A 25,517-nucleotide genomic window follows, 5' to 3' on the forward strand; every position below is an offset into this window, starting at 1 on the left:
TTTCATGTCGACCCTCATTCAACAGGATCGGCGTGGGTACGAAATCTACGATCTTATATGTATTAACAGCGCATTGGCAGTTGGCACCAACGTTCACAACATGACACTTGAACAAGACATGGCACAAGCGATCATCCTGGCGACTGCTGCCGCCAGCACCAACAATGGCGGGACCTGCAGTCGCTGTGGGAACCCGGTTCGGCTTCGCGCGAGTCTAGGACCAGCTCGGTCCTGACTGAACTGAACTAGCGACACTTGGTGGGCTTCTCAGTCGTTGGGTGCTTGTTTCGAACTACCGCAGAATTCGCGGCATGGCCCGAGTAGATGCCCGTTCCCTTTAATGGCGCATTTTATTAACCGACTGTCGTCGCGATTTCAGTTGTCGCTTGCGATCGTGGTTCTCGGCTCCCGGGAAAACGTGGAGCTGTGGTCGTCCATCGGTGGTCGCTCTTCTCAGGGACGTCGATGAAGTCGCATCTGTCGGCTGCGCCGTGGTCGCGTCCCATACAGGCACCCTTTGATGGCCGGTTCCACCATCGCCAGCTGTGTGCCTCTGTTCTCCGTCGGCCACGACCTGGACGATTTAGCGACGCGGCGGCTCACGCCAGAGCTCCTGCGTGTCGTGACTCCTCTGCTTCAAGTCATTTGGTCGTCCGCTCCTGTCCTCTTATTTTGGGACCTTGTTCACTGTCTTCCGTATCCATTTCTCTTTGTTGTTAAGCGCATGCTTTCCTGATGTTTCCTTGTCACAGTCCATAAAATCACCGTCAGTCTCTTCACTGATGGTATCATATCTCAGTTCCCACACGATACTTTTCCTCGCCATGGCCTGTCGCATCACTGTGGTCCGTGGCGATCTCAGCGCCACCTATACACGTTTCCAGCGCCACCTATACACCTCATCGTCCCAACATGGCGCCGGAGAACTGGCTCTCGCGGACGGCCACCAGCCGAGTCCGGGTGGCGTTGTCGATGTGTATCGAGACGTACTGACCGCGCCGCAGCTCCAGCACGCCGTGAATGCTGGCGGTGAACAGGTTGGCCGACGGCTCCACGCTGGACAGGTACTGCAGCGACCTGCCGAGCACAGAGGGAGGGAGCGGGTCAGTGAGGTAGGGAGTCATTGGAAATTGGAAAGTAGAAAGACGGGTATGGGTTCTGTGACATACAATTTGGTATAGGAAAGGATTGTTGGTTGAGAGTGGTGGGATATTATTGTTCCCACCACTCTCCTGGTTCCTGATTTTATGGAGGCATAAGAAGAGAGTGCAGGTTCTGTGTTTCGCTGTAATGACAGCGATAACGCATAGCTGGGGTTACCTACGTCTTCACTATATCTCAGCAATTATGTTGGCTGGCCTGCTAAGTTGATTTATTGTGTGCCACGCTGGCTCGGTTCAATTGCCAATTCGGGCTCCACCCCTACCATCCCACCCCAGCTTGAGAGCGTCAGTATTGCCAGCGTCCACCTGCACCATTCACTCACGTGTTGCGTCTGCAGCGCGAGTCGATACATATGCTGACAGTCAGCGCCCGGTTCCGGCGCTGTTTGCCCGGTTTGGCCGCCGTGCGCCGGCGCGGGCCCTTGGTGGGCCGCTTTCGGAGGAAGATCTGCGCGGAAAGCTGGTAGACGCCGTCCTCCGGCGCCGAGAACCGGCCTGTCTCCAGGTCCAGGGCGGTGCCGCGCTGGAACGAGCCGTCCCCGAACGGCTGCGGGGGGGAGTCAGGTCAGGTCACTTGGGGTCTGGGGAGGTCATGAAAGGCCAGATGTGGAGGTCAAGACAGGTCAAATGGGGAGGTCATAGCAGGTCAGATGGGGAGGTCGACGGTATGTTCTAGTCATCTTTGGCGGTGGCTGGTGTTGGGGCAGTTTTCACGACCGATGTCGTGCATATATACCCATTACTCATGTGCTACCTTGCGAGGCCTGCTCATGAATCATCTCTGCTAGGAATTATTCTGACCTATCGGCTAACATCTCCATGTCTGTTTTGTGTCACATCAGCACAATTGTGCATGTTTCGAAGAAATGCTCGTGATTGGTTCATACTACCATTTGTATTTCTTTATTATTGAATATTTACATAAATACGTACCAGCTGGTATTTGCCGAGTTCCACGAACATTTTCGGCGGAATGGCCACCCGTTTGGCCAGCTGCACGTGAAAGGCGGTCTGCACCCGAGAGACGAGCGCCACCTCCTCGAGTTGAAACAGCGACGGCAGAGCCCTCCGGTGGCCGTCGTCGGAACTGTTACCGGCGGCGATCCAGCTGCTCAGGTGCTCCCCCGCCGCCTCTGAGGAAACAAACGGTCAAAGGAAGGCCCCGGTGAATACAAAACGTGGGCGAGCCATCGGCTCGTAAGACAATGGCAAGCAATGTCGGTTAGACTTCAAATGAAGCGCTTAAATTGTGCTGAGCGCTTAGCAGCTTAAAAAAATACTTCCTGGCTCTCTCCATTCTCCATCTCTCCATGCCCTGCTAATTTACCATCTTTCGGTGCTCTCCTCGCAGTCTGGCGAGCTGTCATCGACAATGTGACGTTTCGCGGCCTCACGTTCCCACTTCCCTTGCCCACTCCCCGCGCTGCTGACCTTGTATCATCTTCCTGAGCTCAGCCACCAGCCGCTCCTCGGTGACCACGGCTCCGGGCGGGCCGGGTGGACCCCGGGGTCCCGGCGGACCCCGGCGCACCGGGCTCGGCATGGGCAGCAGGCCCGTGCCGGCCCCGCCGCGGCGCCGCTTCTTCTTCTGTCTGCGCCGCTGCGCACGCCGCTCCGCCTCCTCCGTGTGACGGATAAAGGCTCGCCACGTGTCAGCCGGCGGCGGTAGCACTCTCGCCTGGAACGGGATAGAGGGGGGGTCAAAGGGGGCCACGTTTCAGCTGGGGGCGGCAGTACTCTCGCCTGGAGCGAAGAGAGAAAGAGGGGGTCAGAGAGGGGTCATGTGTCAGCCGGTGGCGGCAGTGCTCTCCGCTCGAGAGGGGAGAGGGATGCGAGGTGCCAACCCGGGGGAGGGGAGGGGAGGGGTAGCAATAACCACAGTGGTGAACACACACGACAGCGCAGACAGTGTCTACGTGACGCCTGTGAGCCACCAGACACTGTGGGACGTGGCTATTGTCAGTCAGCGGTCTTGTGCCTACATCCAGTGTCCCCCGACTGAAGCGTTGGAAATGGGTTTTTTCTCTGACCCTCTGTGTATTTGCCCACTAACCTGTCGTGGCGCCCAGGCGTCCTGTTGCCCCGTGGCTTCATTGTATAGCACATCGTCAATCACCTCGTTTTGTTCGATTACCAAAGAGGAGCGGCCCGGCGCCAGCCGATGGGTATTGATGACGTCATGAGTATGATATTTGTTTCACGGTTCTGTTGATGCAAATGTGGCTTCTTTTGGGTAGAGCACGACAGAGGAGCTCGAGTTAAAAATTTACCGTCATGAAATTGCGATTCACTATCATAAACAAGAAAATTGCTCCCGCCATCGGTTGCCGACTGGCTAACCAAATTAACTCGCGGAACTTTGTCTTTACAAACATTTGTTAGTCTCCGCTTGTGCAGATTAAACGTTGTAAATCTTCGAAGGTAGTTAATATTTTTTTTGTAATTTTCTGAACCTCACTTGGCTGAATATCTTTTCGTTTGCAATAGTCCAGACTCAGAGGGGTCTAGAAGGACAGCGCTCTCTATTCTCTATCTCTAGGAAGTAGGTATCACTGATATTCATCATCATGTATTCTTATGTTCGTCCACATTCGATGGCTTTTCGGAACAAGGAGAGATCATAATTGAAGAGCCATTTTAGCATTCACCTAACAGGACTGATCATTTTGCGTATTTTTCATACCACAGTCACAGTCACGCGCTGATAATTGATAACTAATGTCGCTCTAAAATGCTACGATGTAACATTTCTAGGTATACAGAGCTTTGTCATTTGGCGTCAATATGCAGATTGTCGTCGGTTTACATATACCTAGGCATATGAACTGCAAGTGCAGACGTCAATCGTCCCCTTCGTCAGTCCCCCTAGTGAAGGGGTAGGGGACACTCTGCCCACAGCACACTGTAGGGGAGGGGGGCTCTGCCCACAGGACACCCTTCAGGCGGTCCGCCACTGTAGGAGGGGGGGGGGAGCACAGGACACCCTGTAGGCGGTCCGCAGGGGAGGCGCTGTGCCCACAGGACACTGTAGGCGGTCTGCCACTGTATGGGGGGGCTCTGTCTACAGGACACCCTGTAGGCGGTCCGCAGGGGGGGGGGGGCGCTGTGCCCACAGGACACTGTAGACGGTCCGCCACTGTGTGGGGGGTCCTCTGCCCACAGGACACACTATATGCATGCGTTCCGCCACTGTCCTCCGGCCAAACACAGCGGGCGCCGCGCTGTCCTTGCCGTCTCCCCATTCACTCGCCCCCAGAATGGTCGCCCGCCGCCCGAGACGAGCTCAAAGGAGGCCTGTTGACCTCCGTCCAACACCTGGGGCGAACGGCCGCCCCCAGTGCCGGCACAAACAGTCGGTTATGCAACAGTTCGCCGCGCGCCGAGTGGGCGGCCAGTTCGGGTGCTTATATAATGAGGCAATAAACACGAGTAACTTCGCTTATTGGAAAAGGTCAGGTAGGTGCTTCGATGGCTTGGCCCAGAATGCAATGCGATGGCGACGCAGAAAGGTGAGCAGGCACGACACGGTTGGCAATTGACCATTCAACGTTCGCGCATTTGGCAGTTGTATCGACAGGTTATGCGTTATCGAGCAAATACGATTTCACATTTTTCTGGTGCGTAAGTGGAGGGGCAATTTAGTATTTCTTGCCCACGATCCTCCAATGCGCGTAATAACGATGTCAGGTAAACTTAGCGTTTACGGTTCTCATGGTGAGATTCTTGCTGGGCGTCCCTGGGTTTGTCGAACCATCGGCTAGTTTCGACGTTCACTCAGCCGTACACGGGGCGTTCCACGACAAATCGACAAGTGCCCTGCACCCTCATATTTTATTTTTTGCTTAAAATTGGTCTAATGGGTTGTGATGGGCGGGGAAGCCAGCTGTGACAAGGATTTTTTTCTTCGAACAACGGTTTCCGAGATATAGCCTCGGGCAATTCCTGGAGATCGCACTGCAGGCCTATGTTTGGCGGCCTATAACTAAAAAACTATTGGTTTTCTACGTTAAAAACTTTATATGGTTCAACTCACAATCAGACAACAAACATTTTGGCTATCTCGGATTTTCAATTTTTGAAAATTTTGATCACGTGACCTTTTGACCTATTTTTCGAAGAGTGACCTTGATATTTTCCCCACTGAAAGTTGCAATTTTGTCTGATGACGATTAAAGCCTTATCAATTGTCATTCATATGCGAAAATAAAAAAGTGGATATCGCCCTGCGTTGACCTCAGGTCAGGTCATTTTTATGACCTGTCCATTATTACGAGTGGGAGCGATAGCGAGATCTCGAGAATAAAGCAAGATAGCGACAAGCGGTAAACGGTGCAGGGTACACACGGATAAGGTCTATAATTTTTACTGAGGTCATTTTCCGGTCAGGTCAAAGATGACGTCACAGGAGCAAAAAGGAAGTCGAAATTGCGGCACTACATATATATGAAGTTTTTGTCGAATAACTTTCAAGGTATCCCAGCTAGGAACAAACTAAGGTCACGTGACCTAAGGTCAACTTTTGACCTTTCGACCTTTCGAGGTCAACATACATATCTTTCGATGCGGATCGACGAGAGGATCACGATGGTGCTATTAGTTTGTTCCTAGCTGGGATACCTTGAAAGTTATTCGAGAAAAACTTCATATATATGTAGTGCCGCAATTTCGACTTCCTTTTTGCTCCTGTGACGTCATCTTTGACCTGACCTGAAAATGACCTCAGTAAAAATTATAGACCTTATCCGTGTGTACCCTGCACCGTTTACCGCTTGTCGCTATCTTGCTTTATTCTCGAGATCTCGCTATCGCTCCCGCTCGTCACGTGACCTAAGGTCAGCTTTTGACCTTTCGACCTTTCGAGGTCAACGTACATATGTTTCGATGCGGATCGACGGAGAGGATCACGATGGTGCTATTGGTTTGTTCCTAGCTGGGATACCTTGAAAGTTATTCGAGAAAAACTTCATATATATGTAGTGCCGCAATTTTGACTTCCTTTTTGCTCCTGTGACGTCATCTTTGACCTGACCTGAAAATGACCTCAGTAAAAATTATAGACCTTATCCGTTCGTACCCTGCAACGTTTACCGCTTGTCGCTATCTTGCTTTATTCTCGAGATCTCACTGTCGCTCCCGCTCGTAATAATGGACAGGTCATAAAAATGACCTGACCTGAGGTCAACGCAGGGCGATATCCACTTTTTTTATTTTCGCATATGAATGACAATCGATAAGGCTTTAATCGTCATCAGACAAAATTGCAACTTTCAGTGGGGAAAATATCAAGGTCTCTCTTCGAAAAATAGGTCAAAAGGTCACGTGATCAAAATTTTCAAAAAATGAAAATCCGAGATAGCCAAAATGTTTGTTGTCTGATTGTGAGTTGAACCATATTAAGTTTTTATCGTAGAAAACCAATAGTTTTTTAGTTATAGGCCGCCAAACATAGGGCTGCAGCGCGACCTCCAGGAATTGCCCGAGGCTATATCTCGGAAACCGTTGTTCGGAGAAAAAAAAATCCTTGCCACAGCTGGCTTCCCCGCCCATCACAACCCCTTACACCAGTTTTCAACGAAAAATAAAATATGAGGGTGCAAATTTAATTTTTTATTTGTCGATTTGTCGTGGAACGCCCCACACCATGACTGCGATCAAAGGGCGCCTAAGGCCGCCGTCCACTGCGACGGAATTCCGTCCGGAGTCCGTCCGGAATGTCGCCGCACGCTGGCCGCATCCGGTCCGGATGCGGTCCGGATGCGGAGAGCTAATAAATGTTTCCTATCACTTATTACCAAATAAAATATTGCAAGTAACCAGCAGCGAATACTCTTGCCATTCTAAGGAAATAATTTTTCCTTACTTCATGATGATCGAGTTCCAATTCTTTGTACAATTCACAATGTTTGCCTCCGATACGGCCCCAAACCACGTCTGTTCCGGACGTTCCGGATGCGTTTTCCGCAGAAAAGTTCAACGCGTCGGACATCACTCTTCCGTCTCCGTAGCAACCGCATCCGGAACGCATGCGGAGAGCTGACGGAAAATCAACAGCTGATTGCCGTTCGGATGCGGTCCGGACGGAGCGCACACGATTTCCGTACGGACCGGATGCGCCCATAGGGTTCTGTGTTAAATTCCGTACGGACCGCACGCGTTCCGCACAGTGGACGGCGGCCTTAATAAGTCACTCTAAAGTTGGCCTCATTGAACAAACACCCACATAGTCACAGAAGCTCTCATGTCTGTGAACTATGTCTGCGAAAGAGTCATGGTTGCAACAACAAAGCGCATACCTAGGTATCATGAAACCGTCTCCTATGTCCACGTTGGTAAACAAATACTCCCTTCATTTGTGCCGCATTTAGTGTGCATCATTCAGATGGGCATCGCTCACGTCTCGTGCATGACCCCTCGTCACGAAGGTGTCAGACAGTGACATTAATCACACACACCCGACACCGGTCGTACAGCCGAACAAAGTGGACTATTGAGGCAACCAGTTCCCAATTGCTTACACACATAGCCGTTCAGTCAGTGGAGGGGGTTATTACAAGTTCCAGAAATGGCATTCGGAGTGCGTGAATGGACGTACGTGCGACATTCAATGAGTATTAGGTACCCGTTTATGTCATCGGGCTGTGCCTGGTCTTATGTAGCCGATCATTGTGCAGGTTTGAGACATCGCTTCACGACACGATTCGGCGCGAGAAAAAAATGCTAGAAACTCAGTTTCTTTGCTATACTTGTTGTGCCTAGTGTTTATTCATGTGGGCAACCTTGATGTAGTTATTTTATGAGGATGGTTGCTTCATTATAAGGAAATTCAGATGCATCCTTTTTTCCAAACAATATTGATGATTAATTACATAGTGTGGCAGTGACAAATCATTTTTCTGCGCCATGTCCTATGTAGTTTTTGCATATTTTTCCTATATCCCGTCATGCTACACTTACAGTTCTAATGAACATAAATGGTGATGTGTCAGTAATATTTTAGGTCTCAATCGATAAACATGAATTATAGAAGCCATGCCAACACTATAAGGACATCGACTGAGACGGCATCAATGAGCTCAGGGTGACTGGGGCGAGCGCGTGTGCCACTTCTGTGTCACCCCTCGAGGAGCGCGGGCGCCCGTACAGGCACTTCGTAGCCCTGCTCGGCCACCGGCTACTGCGCTCTGGCATGCGACTGCAATCTTGCATATACTCCCGGATATAACTTAGTGTGCGTGTCACGACTGAATCAAAATTCGCGCTGACGTCGTCCGTCCTTCGCCTCTCATTGGTTTAGACCCGGTTGCAGGGCAACGAGCAAGCATGCTAGCGCAATGGCCGGCCGCCGAACGGGGCTCCTGGAAGCTAACGGCGAAGTTCCTTTTTGGGAATCCTTTGTGGCTGCAATGTGTGCCATTGGGCGCTGCCATGGTGCATGTGACTAACTAACTTCGCTGTGGAAACACCCGGAGTTACGGAGCTACTTCTGTGCATCGTCTGCCACCTCCGCTTCTCTCAAGCTCTGGTGCTGTCTCGGGCAGCTGCTCTCCCGACAATGCGGCCGCCGCAGTGGTGGCCCAGCTCATCTGCCTCCGGCGCGCGCCTGCTGCTGCTGCTCTGCTGTGTCGTGGCTGCCGCGGTCCAATGCTACCAGCTGCTGATGCTCTTCAACAGCGAGCCCGTGTCGCTGACCGTGTCGTTCACCCCTCGCGCCGACGTCGCCCTCCCGAGCCTCACCGTCTGCAACTTGGGCTTCGACACAATTACCGGCACGTCCGTAGCTCCTCCTCCGGACAACACCTCCGCGGGAGAGTTCCTCTGGAAGGAGGCCGGTTCTCTGGCGTCGCAGCTGCTCTCCTGTCAGCCGTCGTGCGATCTTTCCGAGGACATCCCGTACCCGGGAGGAAGCTCCGCGGTGCCCACCGGCACCTGGAGCTCACAGATCCAGCAGCACTGGGTGTGCCACACGTTTGTGCCCAACATCACCTGGGCCGACGTGCCGGCAGAGCTGGGTCAGGAGATGGTGGTCACGCTGCGCACCAGGGGCGCCAGTAGGGTGCGGTTCCTCTACGTGCTTCCCGACCGCCAGCCCCTGATGTCGACTTACGGCGTGCGTAGCGCCGAGTCGGACGTTCCGTTCAGGTCAGTGGCCAGGGCGGCGCAGTTTGTGTTCTTCTCGGTCTCGTCGCACGTCCACGAGCGTCCGAGCCTGCGACGAGCGCCCTGCAACACCAGCGAGGACTACAGCTACGGCGTCTGCCTGCAGAACTGTTACCACGCCCGATGGGCGGCCGTCAAGAAATGTGCCCGACCGGAGATGCTGGCGGACTTCCCTGAACTACCCGAGTGTCCTTTCTCACAGATTGACGAGAGGCTGGACTTTGCCGAGCACGCCTCGAGCTGCGGCTGCCTGCCCGCCTGTCGAAGCGTTCGTCTCGCAGTGACTGAGAGCACCGTGCTCGCGGAGCGAGGCGATCTGGGCGACGCCTGGATGAAGGTGCGAGTGAGCATGTCTCAGATTCCGCAGCAGGTGGCCCGCGAGCAGCTGTCGTACCACGCCGTCAGCCTGTTCAGCGAGATGGGCGGCTACATCAGCCTGCTGCTGGGCGTCTCGGTGGTGTCCGTGGCAGAGCTGGCCGCACAGGGCGTCGGATGGTGCCGCAGGGCGCTCAGAGCGGAAACTCCCGCCCCCAGCCGAGCACCTCCGATCGTCGTCGTCAAGACCATTTACTCCTGAGACCCTGCTCTTTTTAGCTATTATTCTGAAGGCTGCTCTTTTGAGATAGGCGTACGGGTGACCATGTTAAGGGCTTTAAATGGAATTAACTAGGCACAATGACAGGTTCAAGTTTTGATATGCTCATAGAAGAAAACCGTTAAGTGTGAACATTTAGTATGGGCGTGTTTTCGACTATTTTCTTTCGTTTAGTGGTCAACAATTAGACGCTATTCACCGAGTGGCATTCAGGCACTCAGCTATACCTATCATATAAGACCGTAGCTCGTTCTGTCGTAAATGACAGCATGCATGGATGCAATCATGCATACCTGTGCTCTCTGTCTATAGTTTTGGGTTTTAGCTAGACAAATGTCCATTGCATGTCAATAAAAACAGAACCGTCCTGTTGATCTTTTTGAAGAGAATGCTGACATAAGATGAGCGAAGAGCACCATAACAAAAATCCGTAGCCATAGTTCAGTGACCGAAGTGCCCAATGGCTTGGAAAGAAAGAATCTTGATTGGCGCACGGAACGCGATGTTTCCTTTTTCGGGGTCCTGGTATGGTAATCTCCACACCTGCCTTCGACAAAGGTCTGACGTATGCCACCACCTGTCATCCCTTTCCTCCACGCCTCCCCGTCCTCCCCCTCCCCCATCACCCAGCCGTCGCTTCCCATCGCCGTCTGGTAGCCGTCAGTGCCATAGCGCGACCCCTGACTTCTGTCAGAGTTGGCGTCAATAAACATAGCTCAGGTGACAGCGGAAAATCAGCCGGCGTCCGTGGACGAACGATTGACGTGTGTGATAGTTCTCAGGTTTACTACTATACTACTATAGTACCATCTGTTAATGGAGAAGTTTGTTTATGTTAAGCGAATATTTTGCCTGAATCACATGACTATCATCTGTAGATCATCTGTAGTTCAATGGTTACATGGATTGTCACGGATTGCCCTGGTTCCAGGTTCAGTACAGTTGGCGCTTGAATGATATTCATTATTGGAAGCCGAGGCCCTAAGATGGACGCCTGAGAAATGTGCTGTTTAGTCCAGGAACACGTGATTTTTCTCTTCGACTTCTATCACTGCATCAGGTGATAGCTGTTTGAATATTAATTAACGCGTCACACCAGAGCCTGTCGTTCTTGGAACGTGCGGTACCTCCCTGAGTCAGCACAGTACCGTACCTCAGCCCGGTACAACCGGTGCGGCACTCCCGGCCGACCCTCACACGACCCTCATTGACACGCACCGGTAGCGGTCACAGCCCCCCCCCCCCCGCTCGCCCCCCGCTCGCCTGGTCCGGGAGCGCGTGTCACCGGCCGTGTCGGGAGGCGCGGGGCCGCCACGACACGGCTGCCGGGATGACGGAACTGCCCCTCCCCCTGCCGCCGGCGGACCCACATCCGGCGCCATCGGGGCCTATCCGCCGATCGGGAGGCGGCGACCGTCACTCGCGCGCGCTGCCGACATCCCGGACGGCTGCGACGGATGGCGTCACTGGCGTGTACCCCCAAATACGGAGCGCCGCGCGCCACAGGTGCAGCGCAAAGAAATCGCTCGGCGAGATGCGCTCAGGGATTGCAGAGCCTCTCCAGCTGTTTCGAGATGAACTTTGAACCTCAACACTGAAAAACGGCTACCACACGGACATTGCTTGTGGCTTTTTCCTTCCTCTTTTTGTAGAAGCATTAACATCACACGACTAAACGGTGATCTTTGAACAGGATATCATCGCGGGTGAGCATGGTGATTTTCTGATCGCCGATCCTGACCGCGTCCGGGTCCGGTTGGTCGTTTTGGTGCCGTCTGGCGGAGTTGGCACTAGTCGGAATGATGTCTGTGGTCCGTGCATCAGATTGTGGTCTATGTGTCAAACTGTCTGCAGTCAGTGGTGCCCAACTGTCTGCGGTCAGTGTGTCAGACTGCGCGGGTCAGGTCAGGTCCGGCCGACTCCCGGTCAGGGTAGCTCCCAGGGAGACGTGCGCCCACCGTGGGGCTCGGAGGTCAGCGGAGCGCCGCTGCTGTCCGCTTCGAGCCTGGGTCACTCACTTTCATGACGACTTGATCTTAAAGATTTGTAGGATGTTAAAAGACTTTGGCACCCTCAAACACGTCACAGACGTTTGATAATGGGATCGGGGCTGAAATGGCCGGATGCATAACCTTCTTTAAAACGTTTAAAGCAAAAACATGTGCCATAGCGTAACGAGCTAACTACTTATTTAGCAATTCCTTTACGTCATCCAACAATCGAAGCATGAACTAACGCAGCGAACCTATTGTCGTACATTGTAAAACCTGTTCAATTTATATAAATAACTGATGTGAGTAGGGTGTTCAAACTTTGCCTTTGCTCGTGACCATACGGATGACTATCGCGGACATAAATATAAACTGCAACCGGATTTGCGCCCGCATTCGCGATCATAACCGCGCGCTGTGACGCCACAGATGATATCAACGTCATTTTAATGCCGTCTGGATTTTATCAGTGGGCACGAAGCGAACAGTATCGCTGGTGGGACATGGATCGACCGTGCGAACTCCCAGTAAAACCGCTGGAGAAGCTCACGGCGCCGTTCGATGAGACACGAGGACCCTTGCCGCCACTCGGTGGGTGACCACGAGTCACTAGCTTGGGCTACCTTACCAGAAGTGCTCTCGCTATATTGCGCGTCCCACGTTTATCGTGGATTCGTCTCTGTTCAACATGCCTACCGTCGCCTTCATTGTCCCGTTCGCCAGCCATCGTCACCTTTTTAGTCATCTGCCCTGTCCCCTCCCCAGGTGACCTGACCCTCGGTCCGGCGACAGCTCGTCTCGTCCCCTGTTATCGTCCCTGCCCCGGGACACCTCCTCAGCGTCACGGTAATTTCACGGCCATTGTCGGACTCCGCCCGTCTCGGCCGCGCTGACAGCCGTCCTACCGACCAGGTGTTTATGGCCGCCCCACCCGACCATTAGGGCCCACAATGGACCGCGAGGTGCCCGGACGGCGACCGGCCAAGGTGTTAATTGTGCGACTGGCAGAGGGGGCGTGCGGACGCATACCGACCCGGGATGACACGGGGAGCGTCCCCTCCCAGATGGACCAGGTGGCCGAAACGCCCGGACAGTGGCGACGGTGGCCGCAGGACTGTCTACGGCGGCGACACGGAGGAGGCAGCGACGGCAGATAGGGGGCTTTTGAATTGGCAGTTCTGGGCAAAACAGCTAGCAAAAGGTGGTTGCGAACATCTGCCAAGCTGTTGCTTCTACATCTGCCAAGCTTCGGCCGTCAGCATGACGCTCATCCCGGACACATTGCACTAATCCGCGGGTGTCAAACTGGCTCCCAGTTTATTCTGGCCGAATCGCTGACATCAGAGATCAACCATGTTCAACGCTTTTTGTAGCCACAATCTACAGGATACGAGTTTTCCGTGTCTATCATACATCAGGATTGTATCATTTTTCTTGTTGGCTCAATGTTCAAGAAGAAAGTTTTCGGTTTCACCCAGCTTTTCATCCGGGTACGGTGTAACTTTCGAGCCTATGTGCTTCCCGGCTGCGACGACTGGCGATCCCACACCTAATCCTTTCTAGTTTGTGGCGTTACTGATTTTAGGAATCGTATCATATGTCCAATAGTTGTGCATCTGAATGATTCGTTGTTAAACAATAAATCTCAGTTTGTTTTTGAAACGGGAAGTCCTGTTACAGGTGTTCGAACGAAGCTAGCATTCATAACTACGAAATGGACAATGGCTAATCCAGTTAACACCACGAAGCTAAGTCTGGGTGTGATAAAAAGGTACCGAAATCGGTGGAATGCTCAACAAACATGCCAAACTCGTGTAAGGAAGTAAGCCAACACCTCTATCGCAAACCAAGGGACAACCATGCGACCTTCAAAAATATGCATTCCGAAAGTATTTTATGACATTGGCAATGCGCTTGAGCCCAACATTCCAAAAGCCCTTGATCAGGAAACCTTGAAAAAGATCAGAGATTAAACAATCTCGGCCAACGAATTCCTTCACGAGCCTTCCTTGCGCTGCGTCATTCGGCCTTCCCTCCGTCCTACAGCGTCCCGCATCGGAATGGAAGCACACGGCGCCTTTTGTTCCCCTCGCTTCCTCATCCTCGGCTGTTTACTGACGATCACCTGCAGCTGAGTACCGCACACTCAGGTACAAGTACCGATGACGAGCCGCGCGCAGAGGACTCCCTTCCTCCCCAGTGGAGGGGCGGCGCGCGGAGGACTCCCTTCCTCCCCAGTGGAGGGGCGGCGCGTCCCCCGGTGGAGGGCGGCGCTCCTCTCAAAGGAGGTGGCCGGCGGGCGGTCCGTATTTACTGTCAGAGGAGAGGAGGGACCCCCGCGGTGGGCGCTCTCCGGACTCGGAGCGCACAAAGACGCCCTGTTTTTGTCATCCGAGCAGCGTGGGACTGCACCACGCACTGCTGCAGCGCAATACGGCCAGGTAACCGGGGCGCCGTATACAATATTTGACCAAATTATAATGAATTTCCAGGCAGAAATTCGTATTCGTATTCGTATTCGTATTCGTTTATTAGGGCTTTTCCAACAGAGTGGCTATTACGGCCCAGTCAGTACATGTAAATATCACATTGCTAAAAAAAAACTATGCTAAAAAACACATAGGTACACACATATATCGGCACAAACATGCAAAGAATAAAAGAGTATAAGTCAATCAATGCTGCACTTTAAAATGCTCCATCAGCTGTCGCCTTGAGGCGGTCGCCACCACCTCCCGCGGCAAGCCGTTCCAAGCTGCGGCAGCTCGGTAGGGAAACTGCCGCCTGGCCACCGCCAGGCGAACTCGGGGCAACTCGATCACCGCCGGGCCCGCGGCGACGGCGCGCGTTGCCCTCTCGGAGACGGAAGCGCGTGAGGGAAACATAGCTCGCAACGACTCGGGGGCAGCGGCGGCGAACAGAGCACGGTGCACATTGAACGCATCACGACGCGCGATCATCTCCCGCACGCTGGGCCAGCCGAGCGCGGCGAGAGCAGGGGTTACGTGGTCATATTTGCGGAGGCCGGAGACCAACCGTGCCGCAAAATGCACCACCTTCTGCAGTCGATCCAGGCAGGTTTTGGATGCACCACCCCAGACTGATGAACAGTACTGGAGGTGGGGAAGGACGTGGGCTTGGACAAGGATTTTGAGGATGTCAGGAGAGAGGTGGTGACGAATTTTGAAGAGTGACACGAGGATTGCATTGGTTCGCCGAATGATGGAGGATATGTGTGGCTCCCAGCTCAGGGTTTGGTCAAGGAGAACACCCAGCACTTTGATATTTTTCGCTGGCCGAATATCTACGTCGTTTACTCTGAGGACAAAGTCCTTCACTTTATCAACAGAATTTTGCGTCCCAAAAAGAGTGAAACACGTTTTTTCTCCATTCATTTTCAAACTGTTCAAGCTAAACCAGTTATGAAGGTGTTGGATGTTCTCCTCAGCCCGGGACTTCAGCACTTGGATGTCATCGGGCTTGGAGGGTGCTGAGTCCAGGATTTGGGTGTCATCCGCGTAGGATATGAGGCGGCCATGGGGGAGGAAAGAGGTTAGGTCGTTGACGAAGGTGAGGAAGAGGATGGGGCCCACTATGGACCCCTGGGGGACGCCGTGGGAGAGTGGGAGTGCCGTCGAGGAGCGGACAAGTTGGGAACGGCCAGAGAGGTAGCTGCTGAACCAGCGGGATGAGATGCCATACCACTCGAGCTTGTTCAGAAGCAACGAGTGATCGACACTGTCGAATGCCTTGCTCAGGTCTACTGACGTCACCGCCGCAACGTGGCCGCCATCGACCCTGCGAGCCGCCCATTCGACAATGTCGAGTATGGCATCTTCAGTGGAGTGGGATGGGCGATAGGCATACTGGGATGGGGAGAGGATGTGGTTAGTGATGAGGTAGGAGGTGAGCTGAGAGCACACAACCTTTTCAAAGATTTTAGAGAGAGCTGGAAGGACAGAAATAGGACGATAGTTGCCAGGTTGGTTAGGGTCTCCAGATTTGTGAATGGGTGTCACATGGGCAACTTTCCATGCGTCAGGAAAGGTATGGGTGGAGATGGATGTGTTGATTAGATGAAGGATGAGTGGACCGACTGCAGGGAGACAGCTCCTGATCGCAGTGATCGGGATGCCATCGACCCCGACGGCCTCCGACGCACTCAGCCGGCTCACAGTCAAAATCAGGTCAGGCAGCGTTACACATTCAGGGGCGAAGGCACTCGCACACACACGGGGAGGACGAGGGCCAGCAGCAGGGGGGACGGCCCCCTGCGCGGCCAGCATGGCCTCTGCAGCCACACGCGCGCCGACACCGGCAAAATGCTGATTAAGCCGGTCAGCGCTCAGTGTGTCATGTCCATGATCTGGTGGCCGAGCGCCTCCGGAGCCTCTCGCAGACAAGTCAGCGCCATACTGCTTAAGGCGGCTCCAGAAGCGCCTCCCCGTGTCACTGTGCAACGACCCCGTTAGGTAAGACCTGCGCGCTCGTGATAGTAAAAGCTTCGCTCGGTTTCGAAGCCGCTTGTAGACCTCACGGTCAGCTACCGAACGTGTGACAGCCCATGCTCGCCGCGCCTCATCCCGCTCCGCCATGGCCTCCCTGACCGAATCGTCTCGCAGCCAGGGGCAGGCGGGACGCCGCATGGTTCTGTTTACAACAGGACAGTAGACATCTGCTATCGAGTTCCAGATACTCATAAAAACTGTCAGCTTTTCATTCACATCGGTGGCGGTGTAAAAGGGTCTCCAGTCGGCGCACATAATATCGGCACAGAAAGCCCGCCAGTCAACACCACGCCACGCGCGCACACTGATGGTAACGGGAGGGCGCCGCAGTCGAGGAGCTGTAGGTTTGATAATGATGGGAAGATGATCAGCGATAATGTCGGGGAGGACGGAGACCTGCACGTCTGGGGAGGAGATATTGGTGATGGCCAAATCAAGAAGCGATGGTACTGGGTGCGGGTGTGTGGGTTCAGTTACAAGTTGAAACAGATTCAAATCACACAAAAGCATGTTAAAATTGACAGCGTCAGCGGTATCCTCGGCTAAAAGGTTTACGTTAAAATCACCAAGAACATACAAAGGTTTCCCCACTGCCAGCGCCATCTCGAACTGTGCGCGCACAGCATCGCGCAGTCGGGCTGTCAGCGCTCCCGGCGGCCGGTAGATGGTGCCGACAATCACAGTTGATCGGCCCTCTCCACCGATGGATAGCCACAGAGCCTCCACGCCGGAGTCGCCGTCGCCCGAGTCGTGCAGTCGAGTCACCCGGAGACTCTCGGAGACCAGGATAGCGACGCCACCGCCTCGACGGCCGCCCGGTCGGTCAAATCTGTGTAGCCGGTAGCCCGGCACGAGGAGAACGCCGCCGAGGACGTCCTCTGACAGCCAAGTCTCTGAGATGCAAAGCACCTCCAGCCTCTCGCTCTGTAGAAGGTAGCACACCTCGTTTAGTCTGGGTGCTAGTGAGCGCGCGCGAAATGATACTTATTTGGAAATTCAACTGATCCTTTGCAATTTATCCACAATCGGAGATCGCACGTCCGAAGGCATTGCAAGGAAAAAAGGTTATAATGTGATATTGTAGCTTAGAAAACGTGAACGTTGCCAAATGAAACCGATTCTTGACATGATCATTTCCCCATCGTCGTTTCGCCTGACGCAGATTCGCTTACCAGGATGTAGTCTGAGGTATTGTCCGTGAGACGTTCTACACTCTGATGACATACCATGTCCGGCAGGTACTCATGCTAGAAATCGTTACAAGTCGCCGATTTAGACTCTCCGTTTTCCTGTAGATCGTCTTTTTTGCCTTCGCATCCATCCACTACTATACCTGTTTTTTTTTTGTTCAAGCTCCTCTTCCACCATCAGTCAATGGATGGGAAAAGAAGCAAACAACTTGTGCACAATACTCTCTTTGAGCAGCTTAAATAGTCGGTATACGACGGCACATTCATTCGGACCGGCATCAACCATCAAATCGTTTGGCAATGACTTCGTTGGTATTTCCCATATTTCTGAGGTGCTTTGACCTTGCTGAAGACGTCGCTTGCCGTGGGACGTTATTGGCTCGTGAGTCAATTAGCGTTGCACATCCTCAAAGCGAATTGACTAGTTCTGAGCCGGTCGTAAAACTGAGGAAAGGCTGAGTAGTAACAGTTTGGACATGTGTCGTAATTAATCGTCCTCTTGTCAGAACCACAGTATCATGCGACCTGTCTACTTATCTCAGCATCCATGGATCAACAGTTTCTTGAGATGCGACATCGTTAATCAGCGAGATGCGACATCGTTAATCAGCGATTTCTATCCCGTGGACGTCCTCTTTGCTTAATCGCGGACGAATCGCCTCCCTTTCTCAGAAGACTTTGCAGCGTTGCGGTTTAACGGGACAATTTGCACCGTCTTTTTGTCCGCATCAGTAATGTTTAGCCGCTTAAAGCTGATCTCCCAGACCGCACGATTGTCACAACATGTTCACGGCGTGCTAACAGACATGGCAGTGACAGTAAAAATGCTCCGCTCGACAGCATGACGCTACTGACAACACATGGCACGGATAATGTTTCTCACATGAACGTTTCACAGGTGCTTTCTCTGGGCGCCAATTATGGTCAGATAATAAAGCACCACACGCTTTAAAAAGTGCCACTTTTCTTACAATAGTGATTTCTACAGAAAACCAATGTTTATTTTACGGGACAGCCAAGAAATCGCCGCCCTCTGCTGGCAGCGGGTCGCGGGGCAGTGTCACATTTAACCGTAAAAAGTTGGCCGGACGGGCCGGGCCGGTACATACGTATTCACGGAGGTAGCTCAGTGGATGGGGGGGGGGGAGGGGGTCTGTCAGGGGCCGGGTTTTTGTGTGACAACAGCTCGGACCACCGAAGTGACAGGAGATGTCGGCGGCAAACATCCACTCGTCGCCGGCCTTCTTCACTGGCGACAGACCTCGCCAACAGCCGCTCCGCTCTCCACAGAGCAATTCATGTACGCCCGTCTGTGGTTGAACAGCAGGCGACATGATATTGGAGGTAAAGAGGCCCACTTTACATTGCCGGGTCGTGTTTGCTCACTATGTTCCGGCTCAGCCCGGATGGGATCAATCAGGTTGATGACCAGTGGCGGCGGAAGCAGGGGGGCAAGGGGGGCAGCTGCACCCTAAAGCTATGGAAAGGGGCGCCTCGAAAATCTGTAGAGGAGGCAGGAAGTTAAGAGGTGCGGCAGCCATAAAGCTGAGCAGTGCGACACCGCAACTGATAAAGGCACTTGTGACACGAAGAGGGTGGCAATGACGTGGGAAAAGTATTTTTTGATATGCTGAAGAGTGGAGGGCATCCTTATCTGAAACAAAGGCAGATGCTGCCGACCCTGTCGAATATAGTCTTGCCAGGCAATAAAGGCTAGGAGGGCGCAGCCACTCGAGAAGCGCGCCATGCGGGAGGGGCGCCTGCATGCGAAAGAGGGGCGCCTGTGTGTGGGACGAAAAAGAAACATTTATGGAGACGTCTTTGAAGGCGATAGCCTCCGAACGCCAATGCACGAACATATGAGGGCTTATAGCGTTGCAGACTCCATGCGACAAAAAGGGGCGCCTGATGGCCGATATGCGAGAGGAAATTAGTTTGTGTAACATTTATCGGGGGCGGTTTGCCGTTTACAACATATGAATGTTAAGGGAGGTCCGAGATTGGGGCCTGTAAAATTGCACTGTCCGTATGGGCGGTTACACCCCTAGTGCTAGGGCGTATTTTGCGTTTTTTTTTTTACTGGGGAGATGATTATATATAGCACTCTGCAAACTTCTATGGGCGCCTGTATAGGGGCGAAACTGATTTTCCAGTGCAGGGACGGCCATCGGCATTGTGGGGCGGCATTCATTCCACTGGGGCGTCTGCCAGTGTTGAAGGGCGGTATTCATTTCAATGGGGCGCCCGTTGGTGTTGATGGGCGACATGTATCACCTGGGGCGCCTATCGGAGATTGGGGCGGCATTAATTGCACTGAGGCGCCTATCGGCGTTGACGGGTGGTATTTATTCATCCGGGGCGCTTATCGGTGGTATAGGCCGGCATTCGCTTCACTGAGGTACCTATCGGTGTTTTAAGGCGGCAGTAAATCCACTGGTGTCTGGGGCGCCTACCGGCGTCGAAAGGCGACATTCATAATTCATTTCACTGGGAGGCATATTGGTGTTGATGTGTAACATTCATTCTCCTGGGGCGCCCGGCAATGAGGGGGCGGCATTTATTCCGTTCCCCTGGGATGGGCCCCTATCGGTGTCAGGGACCGCGGATTCCAATTCTCGTAGGGTGTGCAAGATGTGGCGATTGGGCCCCCCATCTCACGCCGGGCCCCTTCCAAAAAGTCAGCGCCGCCACTGCTACGGAATAAGCCGGTTCTAAGGAAGCGGGGCGGAAAAACCTTCAAAATTGACGGTCGTAAGATGACTGAGCGAGCATCTTACGGTCAGGAGACGCATGAGCAGAGTAAATGCACATGCATGCATGTAACGTGATCCAAATCGATCTCCGATTTTCCCAAGCAGACCCCTAAAGGCTTACAGTGACCTTCAAGGACCCCTACGGGCCTCAGAGAGCCCTTTTGCACAGTTGATGTTGGCACACTTCTTTTTATCATGGATTACATGAATTAGTTTAAAAATAAAAATAAAACACGGCGGACGGGATGTTTGGGCCCATCGATTTGGCCCCTATTACCTATTGGGTTCTGGCCTCCGGCCTCCTTAGCTTCCCCATTGCTCTACGGCCCACACACTGGCTTTGGGGCCCCATAAAGGCCGCACGCCAGCTCCTGAGACCCAACGCCGGCAATTCTAAGGGTCACCGGCGCACCGCACACGGTTTTTGAAGGTCCCATAACGGCCTCTGGAATACCTCATGTACATAGAAATGTGGATGCCCACGCCGCTTCTTGGGCCCCCACACCGGGCTCTTTGACACCGTTCGCCGGCTCCATGGGGTACCAACTACCCTACCAAGCAAGCTCGCCTGGAGGTCCCCCACCGTCTCTTGGCGCCCGAATAGCCTCGATGCCTGAATAGGGCCCCGAGACATCGACCTTGGCCAAAAAGCGTTCGTGTAGGCCCTCAGAAACTGTTGTGAGCCCTGAGATTACTGTGTGGGCTACTCAGGCACTTCTGTCGGGTCATCATGCATCGAGTTGGGTCCGAGCTAGTGAGGGTTATCAGAAGCATCCTTAAGCCCTGCGACTTCAGAGGTTGGTGTGAGATCCTAAAAAAAGAAAGTGAGGGCCGCACTCCGAGGCTTGCGAAGGGCTTTTCCTCGGAGGTCGGCCTTGGCCGAACGGCGTTCCTCAAACTGGTGTAGGGCGCTGAGATTACTGAATGGGACTATCGAGTATTGGCATGGGGCCCTCAACTATCAGCACGGAGCCCTCAGGAGCCGGTAAGGGTTCCTCTGCGCCATGCATAAGCCATCCGATTTCAGAGGCCGGTGTGAGATCCTAAACAAGAGCTGAGTGCACTTAAAAGCCTGCGTAGGGCCCTCAGAGATCAGCTTTGACCAGACGGCGGTCGTGGACGCCCTTAGAAACTGACGTAGGGGCCGCCTCAGTCGGTCGGCCCTCTCACATCAGCCTGAGGATCTCAGGAATCGGCCTGGGGCCCTCAAGAGCCGGTTAGGGCCCTCGGAAAGTGGCATTATACCCTGAGATAGCTGTGTAAGGCCCTCGGGTAACGGCTTGGGGCCCTCGGACATCGGCCTGCGCCCGCGGGCATTGGCCAGAGGTCCTTGGATATCGGTCTGGGGCCCCTCAAGAGCCGGTGAGGGCCTTCAGAAACTGGGGTGGGGCCCTGAGATAACTCTGTGGGCTTTCAGTTCCTGATGCGGGACCCTTAGGCATCGGCCCCAAGAGGGGGTTAAGGAGGGCAGGGGGCAGGGGCCCTCAAGAGCCGGTTAGGGCCCTCAGAAACTGGCGTGGATCCCTGAGCTAGCCATGTAGGTACTCAGACACCGGCGTGGGACCTTTAGACATCGACTTGGGGCCCTCGGACATCGGCCTGGGCCCTCAAGAGCCGGTGGAAGCGCTGAAAAAAATGGCGTGGGTGGGGTTCTGAGATAACCCCTGAGATAACACTAGAACCTGTTCACGCCTTCAGGCACCGGTGCGGGACCATCAGGCTCGCGCTGCGGCGCTGGGGCCCTCGAGAATCGGCTTGGGACACTCGAGCGCCAGGGCCGCATGGGCCCCCACAACGAACTGTGGGTGTGCAAAAATAGGTGTTTGCACACCCTCGGGATTTTCAGGGTGTGCAATTGCACACCCTGCCCCCCGGAATCCGCGGTCCCTGATCGGTGTGGAGGCGTCGCCGTCGTATTAGTTTGAAATGGGGGCACCTCTGGGTGGTAATAGATGCATTCATTTCACTGGGACACCTACCAGCGTTGATTGCCTGTATTCATTCATTTCGGGCTCCTATCGGTGTTGAAAGGCGGCATTTATTTCACTGGGGCGTCACACACCTGCTACTCCCACCATAAACCTGATGACATTGAGCCAGGATGTCCGTTCCGAAGGGCTGACGTGATACTGATGACACCACTGAATGCAATAGTGCAGTGCAGCCCAGGCGGCATGCTGCTTACCGGCCTGCAATTCTCTGTCACCGAGTTAAGTGTTATGGATTCGGCGCCTTATTCACTAGTCCACACGAAGGTATTGGAACCGTGGAACTCTTTTCGATATGCCTTATTCGGAGAATCTTATGATATGGTGATGAGGTTGTTTCTAAACGAACATTATGAAGGTTACATTTACGCTATGGAATGTACCTAACTATTTCTCGTTACATAAAAACTGTAATTCTGAACGTGTTAACAGGTACAACACATTGTCAAACGTCTCTTCACTGTTTGTGTTACTACAACCGTGTATATGGTAAGGGGCGCCCAGTGGGAAGGGGCGCTTCAATATCGTTTGCACCCCTATCCTAGAATACCTTCCGCCGCCACTGGGTTGATCCCAGTCTCACAGTCACGACTATGACGTCATGAACCACATCTCGGAGCACCAACATTGTCACCCTGTGAGACGTGAACCGACGAGCGACAGGCGTGCGGTGACGTAAATCGGGATACGAAGCGGTTCACATGTAAAACTCGCGGCACTCGTTTGTGCCGTTTTGCAGCGCTCCGACAGAAAATTCGCCAAAAACCACAACAGTTTGTCGCCGATCTCAGTGAAAGTTGCGATGTCGCATGGATGATTGTGAGCAGTGACCGTGACAAAGTAAGATTGTCGCCATTAAGAGTTAAGACGACACTGTCCGTTGCAAACTAATGACGCTAATCCCTAACGCACGTAACCCGTTCTGGGTGTTACCCATGTCCAGATAAATATGTCTGAAGTGAAATTCGTTGCACTGAACTGGAGTCTGGGGGACGTGAATATTTGGTGGCTAACAAGACTTGGGTCGCTGAACTGGCAGAGTCGCCCAGGTTTGGTAAAGTCTAAGAATTTCTTGAGATGGTGATTGGGCTCGATGCAGTACAGGACATACGAAGCTTTCATGTAAGGCGGAAGCATTGAAAATATTTAACTTTCGTGTTTTTGCAATTTTTCGTGCTACGAACGGCACGGACGTGCTTTTAGTCTAAACGAGCATAGTTGCTCCAGTCACCACGTTACCCTACGTCGGTCGGTCTGCGGTCAGCGATCATAGGTCACCGGGCTTTGATGACCTATTCCGCCCGATTTATTTTTTTTTTGTCCCGACAGTTACTGACCTGACGAGGCCTGGTTGACATCGAAGTGACCTAGCCTGACCCCTATCCGAGACTCCCCTGCTCTAAATTAACATTCCCGGCCTGACCTCTTTGACCTGACCTGACCCGACCTTTGCCCCCTGAAACCGACCCGGGCCCCAGCCCTCCCCCATCTGCCACTGACCTGCCCCCGACCCTCACCCTCTCTGCCACTGACCTTCCCCGACACTTAACCTCTCTGCCACTGACCTGTGCTGACCCCGGGTCGCTCCTGTCCCTCTCGGGCGCCTCTCGTCGTCTCCATCCCCGGACCGGTCTCGGCTCCGGGGGCCGTGATGGCTGCGCCGTCGGCGGCGGGTGCAGCGTCGACGGCGTCGTCGTCGTGCCGCCCCTCCGGCGTCCTCCGCGCGCGGTAGCCGGCGCTGACCAGGAGACCAGCAGGAGGATCACTGACAGCGCCAGCAGCGGGCCGCGTCTGGCCGCCGGCAGCATGGCTGTCCCTCGCCCGGTCGCACACCTCTCAGGAGATCACCAGCGCGGCGCAGCAGCGGCCGCTCGGACGGGCGCGCGGCGCGCGTCTCCCGAGACTCCGCGCGCCCCGCCGCCGCGCCGCGCCGCCGCCCTCGGCACAAAGCCGCCTCCAGCGGCCGCTGACGGTGCTGCCGCCCCTGCCCTGGTAGGGCCGGCGCTGAACCGCGCTCCGCCCTCGGCCTCACCGCTCGCCCGGCGGCACAGTCAAAGCAGCCCTGTTGGAGAGACACTGATGAATGCAGGTTCGGTGCGGCGGTCTAGACGCCGTCCGGCTCCCACAGACCGGGTGGTCCCTCTCGCCGTCCCTCCCAACCGGCTCCAATGCAGAGAATTCGGTCCAATTTGTGACGGGACAAAAACGCGGCGGATGGTTGGCATCGGAACGCGCACATCCCCATCACCGATGCAGATTATTAGAGAGGAATCCATCTCAAGGTCGTCTCTGGTCCGGTGAACCTTTCACCTCAAGAGTACGAAGAAAAAGAACGCACGTGGACCTCATGGCGAACCTATGACGATGACGTCACTGAGCTGTGATGACGTCACTGAACCCAGACAGCTAATGGGTCAGGAATGTGGACAGAGTCCGTCCCGGGGGCCGAGAGACGGCCCGCGGTGATCGGGCGTGACAGGTAGGCGGTGTGACCTCACCGGGGGCATGTTGTACCCCTCGGCCGTCCCTACACTTCGCGCCTTCCGAGAACAAGGCCGTCTTTAGTCCCTGTCTCTACCGTACTGGTGCTAGTTCTCGCTGTAAGGGACCATCCAGACGCCAATGTGCCGTCCCCGCTGACGGAGAAGCCACATATGGGCAGCAGCTCGCGGGCTCGGTCGGCTCGGCGAGGGTGCGAACAGGTAACAACCAGCGCTATTTCCGGTGTGAGAGAGGCGTGAGCATCCAACATACAGCAGCAGTCCCGCACGCAGTCCATAAAATATGGAGATTTAATTAAGTAATTTATCATTTATCTGCGCTACTGAGTCATGTAGAAGCGGAGACGGTTATTTATTTTCAAAGATCCTACTCTCTTTTACGATCAATGGTGGGCATGGTCGGCCGATAAACATCAAAGTATCGTCTATGTCGGAGATTGATGCCCTTCTGAGTGGTTTATGTCCCAGTGCTAATCACTTGTGGCCGAGCCTATTCATTATGGCTTTCAGCGTCGAGTTAAATGGCTACCCGGCCGCAGGTACCGGCCGCCCAGTCACCGCCCGGCTGTTGATCTTTCATTGGCTCGGCCGGAAGCGGCGGCGGCTGCTGCGCAAAGATCTCATTATGATCAGCACGGAACACTGCAGCTTTGCTTTATCGCCTGGGAGTG

At 53.9% G+C, this 25,517-nt stretch overlaps 1 protein-coding gene across 1 annotated transcript; it reads right to left on the reverse strand.

Annotated features, from left to right (window-relative positions):
* Nucleotides 1-23: 23 nt before the first annotated feature.
* On the reverse strand, nt 24-24,408 carry LOC122377564 (adipolin-like). Its single transcript, XM_043357706.1, has 5 exons — nt 23,911-24,408; nt 2,595-2,841; nt 2,097-2,296; nt 1,487-1,710; nt 24-1,077 (listed from the first exon to the last, which is right to left on the reverse strand). The coding sequence occupies exons 1-5, from the start codon at nt 24,151-24,153 to the stop codon at nt 900-902; spliced, it is 1,092 nt and encodes a 363-aa protein (XP_043213641.1). The 5' UTR covers nt 24,154-24,408; the 3' UTR covers nt 24-899.
* Nucleotides 24,409-25,517: the final 1,109 nt, after the last annotated feature.

Source organism: Amphibalanus amphitrite, unplaced genomic scaffold (assembly GCF_019059575.1).
Source record: "Amphibalanus amphitrite isolate SeventyFive unplaced genomic scaffold, NRLGWU_Aamphi_draft 000047F_arrow, whole genome shotgun sequence".
NCBI lineage: Eukaryota > Metazoa > Arthropoda > Thecostraca > Balanomorpha > Balanidae > Amphibalanus > Amphibalanus amphitrite.